This window comes from Struthio camelus, chromosome 3, assembly GCF_040807025.1.
Source record: "Struthio camelus isolate bStrCam1 chromosome 3, bStrCam1.hap1, whole genome shotgun sequence".
Classification (NCBI taxonomy): domain Eukaryota; kingdom Metazoa; phylum Chordata; class Aves; order Struthioniformes; family Struthionidae; genus Struthio; species Struthio camelus.
In genome coordinates this window covers 60,687,344-60,704,081 of record NC_090944.1, presented here as the reverse complement: position 1 = coordinate 60,704,081, position 16,738 = coordinate 60,687,344, and the positions used below count along the sequence as shown (strand labels likewise).

Genomic DNA, 16,738 nt, shown 5'->3' with positions numbered 1-16,738 from the left:
GTTAACGTTCTCCAAGTGCTTTTGCCTCCCTTACACCAAACTCCCCAAGCCCCGTCTGTACAATTATTCCTTCCCTACACGTCACACCCTACTCTCTGTTCCCTCGTGTTGTATCTGGCATTGTACTGACTTGTGCCTCTCGGCTTCGAGCTTTCCAAAGTAAGAGCTATTTGTTCAGTGCGCTTTACCCGTTGTGCCCTTTATGTATACCATAACGGTTACAGAAATAAACAATACAAAAATTAAAATGTTGTGTAGGCCGTGTTCACTCGTGTTTGAAACAGCAGTCTTCTAGACCTGTAACTTATAGTTGTTTGCAGCTATTACAAAAATACATTCTGATTTCAGTGGCCTGTGCTTGTTCCTGCCTGGCCTATTAGAAAATTATTTTTAATTGGAGGAAAATCTGCTGAAGCGCATGAGACTGTTATTTGATCTGAAGAATTGTCTTTTTAGAAAGGTTTTAAACTGTTTTGAGACTCTGATAATTCTGAATCTGTGTTGGTTTTAAGCCCTAGGTCTTTAATTCTTCAGTCGGATCTGGACAGGCCAGACCTGCGTAGCCAAACTTGGCTTACACTGCAGTCAAGACTGGAGCTCTTACTACAGAAGTAATGCTGTAACAGCTGAATTCCAGCCCAACAACCGCCTACTTTCTTTAGCAGTTGCTTACAAAATGAGCAGAAAGGGATCACAATATTCCTTTGAGTTGTACAAGGGGTATATGTATTAAAAATACTGTTTACCGAGAATGTAAAATCATAATTAACATAAACCCCAAGCAGATGTACTACTTTATTTATATCTCTCAATCTCATTTGTGTGTGGGACTGTCTAAAACTGGCAGGTAATGGAGAAATCTCTTTCAGGCTTCAAAAAACAAGTAGAAATCTTGTAACTCGTGAGTCTCTTTCTAGACATACATTTGGTTAACAAATTGGACTTTATAGGCTATTTCCAGGTAGACGAATGAGACTTCAGAAGATCTTCTTACCCTGGTGGTTTCTGTGTAGCTTTGCAATATTGAATTCTGGTACTGAATATTGGTATGGCTGCATGTCCAGAAATGTTTTGTTCAGGTCGCCGCCTCCTCTCCTGCTAGGGTGGCGCAGCTGTCACGGGTGGCCCAAGCGAGCGCATCTGTGCCGGGCTGCGGGCGCCGTGGCTCCCCAGTCGCCCCGCTGCAAGAGCACTGTCATGCAGTCCTGGGGGGCACTGCAGGATTTGGGGATCCTGCACTCTTGTGAGCTCTGATGTTGTGAAGCAATTATGCTTCTGAATAATAATGGCAATGAAATCGAGCATTTGTTACCAAGGTGGTAGCACGTCCCGAGCAGACCGCGTTTAGCGGTTACTTTTAAAACAGTATAGCTGCTGCTTCACGTGGAGGCGTCCTGGGACAGCCTTCAAGAGGGAACTAGGGAAAGCAGTTTTTTTCCAACTTTATGATAAAAGAATGGATGTGAAATGGAGGGACTGGTAAAGAACCCGCAGCCATTGATGCTGATCCTCCTTAAAAAAAAAAAAAACCAGAGCCTGAGTGGATTTTAAAGGCTGTTTTGCTTGACTTATTCTGTAATGAACATGTCAGCTGAGCAGCGGTAGGTTGTCCATCTGCTTGCTTGCAGTTCACAGTTTGCTTTTTTTCGCTATAAGCTGAGTGAAGTTGTGTTACCTCAACTGATACGTGAGTAACTTGTCTAGAACGTAGTAACTCTATTGTGAGTCTGAGTCTTCACTTCCAGTGGACAGTTAAATCCCAATTTGTATTGCTGTATGTATCACGGGTTGTATTAGGGTGATAAATTTTCTTCCTGAAGCCTGAACTTTGATCTGCTGGACAAACCATCATCAGAAAGGGGCATGCAGCTTACCCCTGCAAATACGGGAAGCCAAGAGCTTGCTTCGAGAAGATGCTTCTGCAAAGGTTATAGAAAGGTTGAGGTTACATTATAAATCGCTGACCTAGGGCATTCCCACACAAAGGAGAAGCTGCCCTTATACTATAACAGAAATTTATATTTGATTGCATAGATAAGGGTCAGATTTTTCTAGTCTTTAGGCAGAGCACGAAAGAAAAGAGGTAGAGGGAGATGGGCCTGCATCGTTTCTTTTTTTCTTTAGCTTGTCCCTCTTGTAGGAGAATGCTGTTTGTCTGGGTTCCTTGAGATTATGAACACAGGAAAACAGTATGTAATGAAAAGTGGATAAATAATGTAGCTTCATGCAGCAGAATGATGCTTGTAATAAACTCTGAAAAGAGTTAAGCAATATGAAATATTATTAGACATAAACTTTTGATTATTACAATCCTATAAAACTTCAGCATATTTATTGCTTTGCTAAATCTTGCCAAAAGTTTCTATCCTAAAAAAAAAATATATTAAAATTTTATTCTGTAGTTCTGAATCCCTTAAGCTGTATTCCCAAGTCCGCGTGTAGACCAGAAGGGATGCTTACGACCCACTCAGGATGGAGGTTACCTCGCTATAAATAACCAGGTTACCTTTTCTTATTCTTTTCCTCTTTTGAAATTTCTATTAAAGGACTTTTAATATTTCAACCCAATTCAGGCAGTCCAATCTATTTAAGCAGAAGCAGGTTTGTGATGAAAATGGGTTGCATCTATATCTCTTTGTTCGGTACTGTATTATTTATTGCAGTCAGAAAAGCTTTGTTATTCATGGAGTCTGCTAGACTCCTGGGGGAATGAGGTATTGGAGTTTTACTGTCTAAAATACTTTTTGAAATGCAATTAACAATGTTTTATGACAAAGTCCATAGTCTCATTTTCAGTTATTTGTACTTTGATTGGATAGAAGCTTCATCTTCCTATCTTAATAACCCTACTGAACCGGGAAGACTCGTCAGAATACTGTTTAAAAAAAAAAAATCAGAATTTGACAATAGTGGAATTTATTGCCGTAGCCCAAAGTATTATCAGAGGTAGCAATTATGGTATCTAGTTTTCAAGGCGTTATAACAAAACCGAAGTATTGCAGATAAGCAAAGAGTTCCAACAGTGGGGAAAAAGGTGTGAATGAGGTGATCTCATTTTCTTCTGGCAAATTCTAATCTCAAACTTAGTACAATTGAAGTTTTCCTTATATTAGTGTTCTGTCAGACTTGCTGTTTGTTAGCTTTTGCTTTTATTGTAAAGCAAGTGGTAATGATTTTGTTGCTTTCTGTAAATCCAGATTCACACGTTTAAGTATCTTCTCAGTACGTTTGCCTTTGGGCAGTTATTCTGAATGAAGATCACGTGGGAAGAGTGTCTAATAAGGGCTTTATGGCAGAGATGCATAGACTTGGCTTGGCTGAAGTATCTCGGGGCTTTCAGGATGCTTCCTGAAGCCCCGGCACAAGAACAGTTGTAACTGTGCTTTTACGGAGTGAAATTTATTCCTTCCGTTCCTCTTTGTAATATCCCTTTTGAGGTGAGTCTGTCTTCTGTTCCCATGCACGCTAGGCCTGCACTTCTGCCTTGCTCGTAAATGGGGTGGCAGAGGTTGAGCAATCCTAGTGTTGTCCCATGCAACGCTCCGTGCTCCCGAAGGGCACAGGCGAGATCTGGCCCCAAATGATTGCCACGTAACTTCACGGGAATTTTGCTAGAGCGAACTGTAATGTGCGGAAAAAACCGGAGACAATGTGAATGCAGCGTATTGCTGAAGTGTTTACTTTATGACATTTTATTTTTCATTTATAATTTATGATCTTATTTTTCCCTTTGTTTCAATCTGTCTTCCTCCTTCTGTGTCCTTCCCAAGGTTACATGTAACATTTTAAGTTCCAGTCTGCTGTTGCAGAACCAGCACTGGGAGAATGCTTTGGATAATGTTGCATAGCAACATAAAATTTAATTGTGTCAAATGTTTGGGCATTCTCCTAATGTGAGGGTTTTTTTTTTTCATTCTTTTCTTTTTCACTTGAACTGCATTGTCATTGATTGGGGTGAAACCACTAGTACATGAGTACATTGTGAAGATTATTATAATGAAAGCAATGTCCAGCATCCAAAGTCATCCGGAGTTTTGATTTTTGTCTTGTAGTCATTTAATGCTCTGTCAGCCATAAGAAACCTGAAAGAAATGGTGTGTGAAAGGAAGATTGTTTTATTTCTGAAGTCTTATGTAGCCCAGATTATAGTCTCCTCTTGTGATTACCCTTATTTCACATACCCTTTGCACTTGCAATCCGTTTTCCAGTAACGTACAACTTTAACTGACTCATCCATTGATTAGCCTGGGAGTAGAGTTTAGTGAATAGTCTTTTCTCATTTCAACGCTGATCAGACATCTTGGGTTTATAAATTACATGTCTTTTCTAGCAATTGCCTGTGAAAACATTGTTTCCAATCAATTTTGAAAAAGAATTCGTATAAGGAGCGTGAATGTTCTCGACACTTCTGGGTCATGCTAGTGAGGGGAATGAATGTGAAGAATTAATGTCGGTTGAGGTATATGCTTAATTAGCTCTCAAGAGAACGTCCACCTATGAAAAATGAAGTGAAACTGAAAAATGAGTGCTTTACCTGACCTACTGACTTCATTATTGTAAGGATGCTTGTATGCTGGAGTAATTCAAGGCATCGCAACCTAAACAGAATGTACTAGCCAGATAGTATATGTATGTTGTTTGTGATTCATTTAACAAAAAAAAAAAAAGAGAGTAAGTTTTTAGGCAGTCAAATGTGTAATATGGCCATATACGATGTCGTCTTCAAGCTCATTGTTCACAGTAGATAACATTGCGTCAAAAGGAAATGCCAAAAAATAGTATTTCAATATTGGATCTGTCAAAATCAGTCATTAAGTTTGGCTCAGGCCCTCACTTCGTTAAACCTTTTGCCTTAAAGATTCTTTTTACAGTAAAACTTGTAATAGTGGTCTTCAACTTAGTAGATACCTCTAAATTCTTCCTCTTTGGGATTATAAGATTCCCTTTGTGCAAAGTCTTTCTTTCCAATGGTAAAATAAGTTTGTTGGGAGCTTGTTCTTGAATCTGGCCTTCTAGACTGGCTCTCTCATCTGAAATTTGTGTTTGCAGCGTTAAGTGTATAGCTCTGTAGTCATTTAGTCACAGGCGTAATAGGAATATGACAGGATTGCCATGCTAGCTTTGCTTGAATTGGCTTTACTGCCGCTGAGCTTGGAGCAGCGTGCAGCCTCTTCATGTGCCCTTAAGTGCCCTAGAGGAGGGTGTGGAGAAGATGGCACCACTTGCAGAGGTGCGCGGAGAAAGGAGGATGAGGAACGGCACAAGTTGCAACAGGAGACGTTGTGGATGGAGGGCAGGAGCCAGTTTTTCCCCATAAGGACGGGCAGGGGAGGGGGTTCCCCGTCCCTGGGAATGGAAACTCCCAGGGGTTGGATTCTGAGCAACCTACCACAACTTTAGAGTTGGCTCTAACTTGAAAGTTGGCCGTGCTTTGGGCAGGGTTGGGACCAGACGACCTCCAGACGTCCCTTGCAGCCCAAATTATCGTATGACTCTGATTCTCCAGGTGAACGTACAGAGTCATGGGCTGGTTTAAATCAGTCTAGATTGAAGCCGGCATAGGCGCACCTTTGCTGTTGTTGTAGGCTAGATAGCCTTAAGTTTATTTCAGGGATTTTTTCTCTTGTTAATGTATGTAGATCAATGGTTGCACTGTGGGTGTAGTTTTAGCGTTTGTGCTTTCCTTTGCTTTTGTTTTCTTTACAAAGAGGAGTTTTATAAGTATGTATAAACACAGAAAGATCTCTGATAGCTAGCTTTGATTTGAAAACAATACGTTTCTGCTCTCAACACGTAGTGCACACGGGCAAGGAATGTTTTTTACCGAAATCTTTCACTAAGAAATTTTAAGAAAATATTTCAGCTATCTTCTGTGCAGTGTACTTCTGGTTGCTAATTCATTTTATTACTAGTCCTAGAGCTTGAGGCAAGTTCTGCGTTTCCACTTGCTATTAGAACTTCTGATATCTGGAATTATTGACTATTTTGACCATATCAGTTTAGCAGCTGTGAAAAATACAAGTCCCTAACATGATCTCTCAGCATAGTTTATGGTGGAGTAGCCAGTGTCCATTTCTCAGAATTGTGCAAAAGTTTCTTTGGTCTCAAAGAATGTCGCACACTTTCATCTCTTTGCAATATCTGTATAGATTTCACTTTTAAATTACTTTCATAAGAAGCAAGAGGGAAGATGATAATAATGGGCTCATAGTATATTTATTATTATATTAATATAGTAATATTTGATATTAAATATTAATATCAAATCAGTTTACACAATGCTAGCAATACATTTGAAATATTTTTCTGTGGTCACGTGTTTCTCTGATAATTATCAAATAAATATGATTTTGACCTTTTTTAAGATCAAAAATCTGGCAACACTTAGCTGTAAAGTTTGATGTTGTGGAAACAGTTCGACCCTAGGTTTCCAAGGAGCAGAGTCTCATGCGGGTATAACAGCAATTATTTATTTATTTATTTAAGTGACGGTACAGCGTAGTAACAGCTCGAGCTGGGTGCCTCCAGAGAGGGACCCCGAACGAAGAACTTCTGGGGTAATTATACCCTTTACAGTTTTATTTTCCCGCCTGCCAGTGAAGGTGTCCTCCAGTCTTTTTTACTGAGTTGGTGGTCTCTCCCCTTCTGCCAGGTCCTGCCTACATCCCAGGCTGGTTGCCATGTCCCTGTTTCTCACAGTCCCTTATCTTCTCAAAGGTCAACCACAACCCGGGTGGATCCCATCTTGTCTCCTGCCTTCTACTTTGTATCCTCATTAGCTAGTTTTGTATCTTTGTTAGTTAGTTTTAATTGGTTTTGCAGTTACAACATTGGCAATGTTACATCGTTAGCAAAGTGTCTGGAATTCATTGGCAGTTCAGCCTTGAAACCTGCAGGCTTCAAGACACCAGTGCAGACGCTTATGCTAAGCAAGAATTGGACTTTTATGCTAAGCTGAAGCTAAATTGGCTAGTTTCCCTCTCCAGCAGTCCTGAAGCTAAATCAGTTATGATTTCTCTAACGTTTAACTTGTCCGTATTTACTTGTATTTTCATTTTTATTGCTTAGTGGCATTTGGACTGATATTTTTTTCCCCTTTTTTCCCCCTCCTTTTTTAGTTTTTAATTTAGTTTTAAAAGCTTTCTGTGGTATTATTTGCTTCCTTTCTTGTCATACTTCATATGTTTACTTCTATTTTTTTCCATCTACATAGATTTAAACATGTTTCAATTCCATTTGAATGCTCTGCTACTTCAAAACATTTGACATTCTTTGTAATTTTGCTGCCTTTTAGATCATGTGCTGTAGTGATCAATTTTATATCTGCCCTTGCTCAACATGATAATGTCTGTAGATACCTTATTGATTTGAATGAAATGATAAATATCTTGATGGGATTTGTTAATGATGCTGCTTTGCAAGGTCAGTCCGCTACTCAGCAGAGTAGAGATATAGAACAAGAGAACTGTACGGGTTACAAATCTAGACAAAAATGCAAGGAAATGGGTTTTTCAGCTGAATTATCCTTAACTTTAAAAAACGAACAAGTTGATAGAGATGCTGTGTAATCAGAGCAGTGAGGCTTATAGCAGTTCACAGTATCTAAGGCTTATAAAGAGAACCAGATGTGAAGAGATTTTACTCTGCTTGGCATACTTTTGTCTACTGCTTCAATATCAGAAAAATGTTGACCAAATGGCTTTCTAAAAAAAAGGGGAGGGAAGTGATGATAATGAGTTTTCTGTATATATTTGAATATATAGAAATTGTTTAAATGGAAGTGATAATGACTGGAGGTTTGGAGTGCATAATGAAGTCTTTAAAGAACAGTTTTTTTTTTTTTTAAAAATTCCTGCATTAATGAGGTGAATTGTTTTTGAAAGCATTGGTACACCACGTTTATCTGAAGAGAATGGCTGGGTTTTAGTAGCGTTGGCTTACAGCAGGAAGGCCTATACATTCCCCTGTAGATGAGGAAAAGCAAAAGCTGTATTTACAAATATCTGCAAAATCTACAGCTCCCTCTTAATCTCAAACTTTAGGGCTCACTGGTCTTTTAACTCGAGTGCCTGTGGTGTGGAACGGTGTCAAGTCATTTAGGGACTTGGTGATTTGGGGAGCAGTGTGCTAAAAGCTAAAATAAAACCCTTTTTTTTTTTTGTTTTTTTTTGTCTAGTGCTTACACTTGGGGTTCTACAGATGACAGATAAAGGAAGTGTCAAAATTGTGCTGTTTACCATTGCTTTTTTTTTTTTAAATAATAATTGAGACTTGAAAAGACCTCATCATACGCCAGTTTCTTTAATTGTGGGGAAAGCTCTTATTTAGAAAAAGGCTTGTTATATCTTTCCCGGTAGAAGCCTCCTACTTTGGGGTTATTCTTTGTCCAGTGATACTTTCCAAAAGGGAAACACATTTGTTTGGCTATAAACAATAAAGAATGGTGTATGGAAAGCGACATGTCCCTATGGAGGTTTTCTCAGAGGAATGTAATTCTGCACCGAATCTCTGAAGAATTGTGTCACCACTGTACTTAAGGAGATAACAACAATAACTATTAAAACTAAAGTTTTGCCATCTATTGTTAGACCGTTGTTCCTGTTTTGACCTGGTATGTTCTTTCAAGACCGTAGATGGTCTCTTTTCCTTCAGCTTTTCTTAAATCTCCTGCCTAAATATTTAAATAGGAGGCAGATTGATTAAGATAAAACGGATGTCCGTGTGAGTCCCACTCGTTATATTCCTGTTATGTACGAAAGCACACTTATTAGCCCAACGTTTTCATTTCTCTCCCACCAAAATCTATTAACTGCCTTATTCCCGCTGCCCCGCTGATGCAGAGAAGTAAATGCCGTTGTCTAACCTTATTACTTCTGAAGAGCCCCCTAGATCACGTTCTCATCTGTATCCCTTTTGGCAGATATTTGGGATTTTTGCTCCAGTTGGTTGTTGCTGTTGACCTTGTTCTTTTGGCAGTTGTTCTTTAGACAGGCGAATCTCGACCGCGTTTCTCAGCGGGGACTCGTCTGTGCGTTTTTGTAGCTGACCTTAAACGTGAGGCTCGGCGCTCGTCCTGTTTCTGTGGTTTCCATGGCAACCGAAGGGCCGGCGGGCCAGCGGCAGGGCTTTGCTTCGCAGCTGGTGTTTTCTGCTCGCAGCGAGGGAAGAGTTTTAGGAAAACAGAAAGTGTGCTAATTGGGGATATAACTGGTTTGGAAGTGTTGTCGTTGTGGGAATTACCTCACCCTTTCCCGAGAAGGTGCTTAATGATTTTTGAATAGGGCCTCTCAAACTTTTTTGAACAAAATTCTGTCCTCTCAGGAAAAGAGCTCTGCTTTGCTCAAAGTATGTGTCAGGTTTGGACCTCTTAGCTGCTCGGGCCTTCATCTTTTCTTCCACCTAAGATGAAATTTTCCTGTTTTTGACGCTTGCACTCTTGCCTGTCCAGAGACTGGACTAACGCGTTCCCTCTTCTCCAAAAAGCTGTTGGCGTGTTCCCTTAGCAGTCTTCTCTCTTACGTCACGATGGAAACGTTCGTTACTTTGCTGAAGGGCTTTGACAGCGAACGAACCTCTGAGGTAACGTGACGCCCTTCCGCCGTATCTGAGCGCCAGAAGCTCTGCGTCGGCACTGCTGCTTCGCCCGGGGCCCGAACGAAGCATTGCGAGGGAGCCTGTCCCCCCGGGGTGCTCCCAGCGCGCCTTGTCGTCGGGGCCGGGAGGGTGAGGAGCTTTACTTCTCAGGGCTCAAGCCATCGAATCGCACGCCCTGTGTTTTAAGCTCCTCTGAGGGCTGTTTATTTTGGCTAAAAACTCGTGGGCCCAGGACCTGGCTCTCTTGCGTGTCATCTCGGAAAGAGCTGTCCGATCAGGTTAGCGTCCCTCTGTGCGCGGTTCAGCATACAGTTAAAACGCTTCGCTAACCAGGGCAGCTCTGATTAGCGAGAGGAACCTGGAGCATCCCCGCCTTTTAGTAACCCGTACCCAAGCGGTAGCTTCGCTCACGTGGGAGATAGGAAGCAAGTTCAGGTCTGTTCCCCTTCTGACTTAGGGCAGAGGCTTGAACCAAGACACTTCACCTTCCAGGAAGCTGCCCTGACTTCAGCAGGTTGTTCTTCCCAGAGGGGTCTGCGGTTGGGCAGTGACCCCGAAGGCACCAGCAGGCTGTCTGCAAGGTGACTGTCATCTCCTGTGTTTGGTGCCTTGAGAAGTGCATGTTCTTTCAAGCAGAAGATGAGGTTTTCAGATGCAGCACTCTTTCTTCTTCCTCTGTTTGCCTTCTCTCTTCCCCCCTCCCTACTCCCTCAGACAGATTCCCGAGAGCTAACACCAGCGGAGTACGCGGATGAGTTTATCAGTCAGCGTGCTTCTCCGCTGGCTGCCCTAGCGGGGTTCTCGCCCTCCATCGATTAAATATTAGTACAGGTTTAAGTTTCAAACGGAACAATCTCTCTTCAAAACTCTCTGGTTTAAAAAATAAATAGCCGGACAAATCGTTTGCTTTCATAGATTCCAGCCTAGTGAATTCGTTGTGTGAATATTGTGTTTTATGCCAGCAGATGAAGAAACTGCTGCTTGAAGAATCTTTTAACATTGCAGGTTAAAACAGGAGCCTCACGAGATGTTTCCTGTTTCGAGAATCCTGTTGAATCTGCTTAGTTTTTAAATTTTGTCCTAGTGCCTCTCCTAGCGCCTAGGTCCCTAGCGCAAGGCCTAGGGACTGGTCTTGCACAAAATTTCTCTCTTAGTGTGTAAGAGTGTATATTCTTCTATATCTAATGTAAAAATCAGTGCAGCGACTATGTTTTTATCAGCTCTGTTCACTTGACAAATATGTCAGTTCAGTCCTGAATCTAAAGGTCTTTAAACAGGTAATTTGTGCTTGCCTCTCCATTGAGGTTTCTAGGCAGGCATTCAGGGGAGAATTCTGGTGAGGAAATGCTCGCACCTGGAATCTCGCTGGGGCGATTTCTGGAGACCTAACAGCGGTCAAATGCAATAGAAGCGTACCTACTTCCCTTGCTGCCTGGCTTAAGTTTCTGAATACGCAGAACGGGATGGTTCTGTTCTCCAGAAATACGCAGTTTAGGCAAATGTAAGCCACTGCTGGAAACTTAAAACCAGTGTTTGTCCAGGTACGTGGATGTTAATTTCACTGATGAACGTTAATTTCATTATCATTAAATATAAGCATCTTCTTTATCTAGATTTGCTGGTGAGATTCTAGATCGTGTAACAAAAGCTCTTATATTTTAAAATTGACACCATTACTGATTTACCAATGTTAACTGATTTCTCAGTGATCATTGCTTTATCAGTGTTTATTGACTCAGAGAAAGGAGCTGCTAACCAATTGATAGTTCTTAATAGTTATTAACTATTAAACTATAAACTATGACCAGTAACTTACTGTTATTTGAAATAGCTATTGCATTCTCCAAGTGGAGTGTGTTTTTCTTCTTGGAGGGTTTCAAAAGTGTGATGGGGAATGAGAAGTCTGCAGTGGGGTTGAGAAGTAGTGTGAGATGGAGAAAGCCTGAGGCAGCAGCTAGCTTTCCTGTCTAAGAGGAGAAGGAGTGAAAGAGGCAACAGCAACTGGAGCAGGGTAGGAGGCAGAGGGGAAAAGGGAGTGGTGGCTGGAGCCAGGGAAGAAGCACTGGGTGGGAGGAAGAAGTACCTCCTGGAGCCAGATGAGAAGGGGAAAGAATAGCTGAAATAGTACCTTTTTTTTTCTCTTAATAAAACAACTAATTTTTAAATGTAATCACTAGCTGCAGTTTGAACCAAATGAATAACCATAGTTTGTAGGTCTCATTTCAGATAAATAATGGCAAGTGTGAGGAGTGAGTCGAGATTCTGGTGTCTGCTTTTTGCGTGTCCCTTTCTGATTCTTGAACAAATCCTGTTTGACCAAATCTCTTGCAGGGTTAGAGATTTTAAATCGCATATTTAAACATAATTAATGCTTGGATGAAAACCTTCAAAAACGCTGCTTTGAAAGTTTCTTATGCATCTCTTCATTCAAATCATCTAATGTTTTCAATCTTGTTTACTTTTTTACAGCTGTAAACACAATAGGGTAAAAGCTTCCAAGGAATGACTCTTGGTGTCTGAGAGAATCTAAATCCCAATTGTAGAACAATGGCTGTGATGTCATGTGCCAATTTTATATGGTGTTCACAAACGGCTTGGTGTGAACAACTGCAGATCGCATAAAGCGCCTGTAAAGATTTTCCTCTATTTGTAAAGGTTCTCTTCTACACTGTAAAAAGTTTGTGGATGCAGCTGTATATATTCCCACTTTAAGGTCAATTCTCACAGCATGAAATCAACTCACTTTGTGGGGAAAAGTGCTTTTGGCAATGTAATTTTTTATCATTTGTACACTAAAAATAAGCATGGTTCTAAAAATCTGGCTGTGTATGATGGTAACAACAGCAACTGTCAGCTCTGCATTTCCGTGCCAAGATTTGGCATCATTTTAAATAAGTTATACTGGCAAAAGTATTCCTTGCCAGAGTATTGATCTGTGCAGTACACCTTAGCCTGGTATAACATTTTCTTTTAGAAGAAAGTCTCACCAGTAAACAACGTCATCATTTTTGGTCAAAATGGGAATGTAAGCTTAATTTAGAATTGCAATTCTGAATATGAAATGTCAAAATACTTTGCATTTCTTCTAGTTGTGAAGTCAGTGACTAGGAATAAAAACCAAATGCCAGCCAAGCGTAAATGGATAGTAGTTTTAGACTTCTAAGAACATTTATAGAAATGTTTATTATTATAAATGTACATATTTTTATTATTGTGATCATCAAAGGTTGGTCAACTAAATATTAAGCTTTTTGTTTTCCAGAAACCAGCAAACATTCTGGTAATGGGTGAAGGTCCAGAAAGAGGAAGAGTCAAAATAGGTAACCCTTTTAAGAAAATTTCATTGCACAACTAGGGAGTAATTAAAAACATTGCATCTTCACTGTGAGATTAAAAAAAACCTCCGAATTATTTTTGGAGAAGCGTATGTGCAACATCTAGTTCAGTTTTAAATCTAAGTTCCCAAGTTTACAAACTTGAAAGATTAAAAATAATTTATTAGACGTTTATAGGGCTTGTCAAGGATATTTGGTGAGATAAAAATATCTGCAAGAGGCAGAAAATTAATAAGCACACAGAGCGGCTGCTGTGGCCAGGACGAGGTTAAAGTTTATACATGGCTACCTTTGTGGTGAGCAAAGGCAAGGGTTCTTTTGACTGCTTCTGTGTTTAAGTATTGTAAAGTTGTTACTTACACATTGTATTAGTTCTTAACTATATTTTTGTAAACAATATCAATGAACATATTTTTAGAGGTCAAAAGATTCGCTACGCAAAAAGCGATTAGGCATCGAGGTGGCAACAAAAGTAACTCTGATGGTCTTTATCAGAAATCCACCTGCCATTTCATAGTTTTGGAAGCAGAAAGATTTAGATGAAATTTGTGTGAGAGAGAGGTTTGGACTTGGATAAAACATGTGCACTGCACTTGTTTTACTTTTGCTCTTCAGATTACTACAGAGCAATTGAAAGTGCTCTCATTTCAGTTCTTCTCAAAACTTTATAATGTCTATAAAAATGAAAGAGAAAATGTACATTAGACTTTGAGACCTACTCCTATTGAATTTGGTTATCTAGTTATCTGTTACAGCTCATTTTGAATACTGTGGGACTTGTATTTACATATTGTTTTACAATTCTATGATGAAAACACTTACTCAAACGGCATCCTTCATAGTCGTATCAAATGAAGTACTCGGAATTTGGCCTTATATAAGGGTAAGGATTGTTATGAGTAACTTGTCAGTTACTTAGAGACTCTGACTTGTAAGTTTTAGTGTTTCTGAGCTTTTTTGTTCCAATAGCTTTTTGGCAATACTGTTAAATTATGACTTGTAATTTATGCTAAATCCTTTAAATATCCTTTTTTCTTCTTTTCCCAGCTGATATGGGTTTTGCCAGATTGTTCAATTCACCTTTGAAGCCATTGGCAGACTTGGATCCAGTTGTGGTGACATTCTGGTACAGAGCTCCAGAGCTGTTACTTGGAGCCCGGCATTACACAAAGGCCATTGGTAAGCTGCTGAATAAGAAGGAGATTTATCTTTAATTCTCTTAAAGGAGGGAGGGGAACCGTATAACAGATATGAGAAACTAACCAGCTAGGTTTTTTTCCTGAAGTAACAACAGATGGAGTCCAGTTCAATTCACAGTAAATCCAGATGGAAACTTTTTGAGGACTTAGTGTGCCTTTATTTTTAGATACAAGTTAAGATTAATGTTAGAAATTTTAAATGCACTTGTTCTTTTTTTTTTTTTAATAGAAATATTCTTTGCATTGGCTTATATGGTTTTCTGATGCAGGGTTAAGAAATCTTGTAATGTCTTCAAAGGGAAGAGAGCTGTGGCTGGTGAAGTGGTGTTCTTCTACTCTGTTCCGTATCCAGATGTTTTGTGCTTGTATAAAGTGTCTGGCTTGATAAGGTGAAGGGCAGTCCCCTGTACTGCCTGCGGTCTGCAGATCATTCACTCCTGAGAGCTTATGAAGCTCCACGTTATGAAGCTCCAGGATATACTGGTGGCCAGATCCTTGTCTTTATTAGGACTTAATAAGTTCCATAAGCACGACCAGCCTGAGTGCCTAACAGTTTGGGCAGTAAAAACACTTGAGATGCACAGGAGGTGTCCTGTCTGCGTGATTAGGTTGTACGTTGAAGAGAGCTGCAAAGGAAGCAATGTCTCTGTGTTGAAAGGGGTTAAATCATTCCTCACAGGTACGGAGGTGGCTTTCTTGGCAGCTACACGCAGTTTCTTACAGAGATTTTCGCAGATGCTACGTGACCCCTTGTTCAGACAGCATTCAGTTGGGAAGACTAATACTTTTAATTAAGATCTCACAGTCTGACTTTCTTAAGTATCTGCTGTTTATCAAACTATCCTGTTATGTGCGAGTGCACAAAAAAAAGCTTACAAAATGAGAGATTATATATTGTCATCTGACATCTTCTATGTCTGCTTGCACTTCACAGTTCGTACCACTCTCCTTTCCCGTTTAGAGTCCTTGAATATGGGAGGAGCTGAGGTGGGCAAAACACTGCTTTTTGTGTTGATTCGGCCTTCAGAATATGCAGGAACTGTGGAAAGACTTCTGCACGGGTTTAGTGAGTGAGCATAGCTATAAAACTTCCTGTAATCAGAGCTGCATGTTCCCATTTGTAAGAACGTGTAGACTCAGTCTTGAAGGATTCTAGGTAATGTGCATTTCTATCCTTGGACAAAAATTGTCGGTGTGAAAAAGCTGAAAAGTCAAGTCTTAAATGTCAGTGTTGCTTTCCATTTGTTGAAGTGGACAAACATAAACTATTAAAATGACCATTGCCCTTAGCAAGTAGCGTGGCACAATAGAAGTGTAACCGTAAAGCAAAACGGTGTTGAGGACGTAGCATCCACATTACACTTTTTAGAGAAAGGGGAGTACTTCAGGTCATCTCTGGCTTGTTTCAATGGATAAATGCTCATCAGTGGTTGAAGCACATCTTTCGGTTTAATTTCATCCCAAAGGGATTAATTTTGTCCACTCTGAGATGACTTTGCAGTGTGAGCTAAAGTGGGGGCGATCTGATCCCTTTCCAAAGCAAACTCCTGATCCAAGGTAAAATACTAACAAGAGAATCATTCGGGTTGGAAGGGAGCTCCGTAGGTCTCTAGTCCAATCTCCTGTTCAAAGCAGGGTCCACTCTGAATTCAGACCAAGTTTCTTAGGGCTTTGTCCAGTCATATCTTGAAAACCTTTAAGAACAAAGATTACGCAACCTCTCTGGGTGCCCTGTTGCAGTACTTAGTCATCCTGACAGTGAAAAATTTTTTCCTTCTGTCCAGTCAGAACCTCCCCTGTTTCAATTTATGCTTTTTGTCTCTCCTTCTCCTGCCATGCACCACTGTGAAGAGCCTGGCCCCATCTTCTGGATCGCCACCCCGTAGGTTCTGTGAGGCTTCTGTGAGGCCCCTGCCCCCAAGCCGTCTCTTCTCCAGGTTGAACAAGCCCTCTTCCCTCAGCCTCTCCTCACAGGGCAAGTGCTCCAGGCCCTGACCAGCTTGGTGGCCCTCTGCTGAACTTGTAGCAGTTCATAAAATTCTGCCTTGTATTCAGGCTCTCGAGCTGGACATGGTATTCTCAATGTGGTCTAATGAGTCCCGAGTAAAGGGGAGTAATTGCTTCCCTTGGTCTACTGGCTCTCCTCCTATTGATACAGCCTAGACTGCGGTTAGTCTTCATCAGTACCGTTTGCCGGAAGGACCCCCAGGTCCTTTCTTTGCAGAGAGGTTCCCCAGCAAGTCAATCCCCAGCCTGTACAGTTGCAGGAAGTTAGTCCATCCCAGGTGATTTTGTATTTGTCCTTGCTGAGTTTCATGAGGTTCCTGTGGCCCGTTCCTCCAGCCTGTGTTCAGCTCCCCGTGAATGGGAGCTCTGCCCTCAAGCGTATCGACTGCTTTTCCAGTTTTGCCTCATCCACAAATTTGCTGATGATGTGTCCCATCTCTTTCTTCTGGTCATTTATAATCATATAAAGCTGGATAGGTCTCAGCACAGGGCTCTGTGGTACTTTTGCTGATCAGCCTAGACAGTGTGTGAGCCTTTAATCAGTGTGCCTAGACCCCAATCATTCAGCCAGTTTTTCCTAAAGTCCTGAAGCACCTGTATTCT

The 16,738-nt window shown here is 40.7% G+C and overlaps 1 protein-coding gene across 6 annotated transcripts in view; it reads left to right on the top strand.

The window, feature by feature from the left end:
- The window catches only part of CDK19 (cyclin dependent kinase 19), a 134,859-nt gene that overhangs the window by 85,377 nt on the left and 32,744 nt on the right, over positions 1 to 16,738 (top strand). For all 6 annotated transcript variants that reach the window (XR_011140169.1, XM_068938032.1, XM_068938036.1 and 3 more), the window contains 2 exons: positions 12,857 to 12,914; positions 13,977 to 14,108. Coding sequence is in view for 5 of the 6 variants with exons in the window: in XM_068938032.1 (XP_068794133.1) it covers positions 12,857 to 12,914; positions 13,977 to 14,108 (190 nt within the window). In the remaining variant the exon portion in view is untranslated. The remainder of the gene's footprint in view (positions 1 to 12,856; positions 12,915 to 13,976; positions 14,109 to 16,738) is intronic.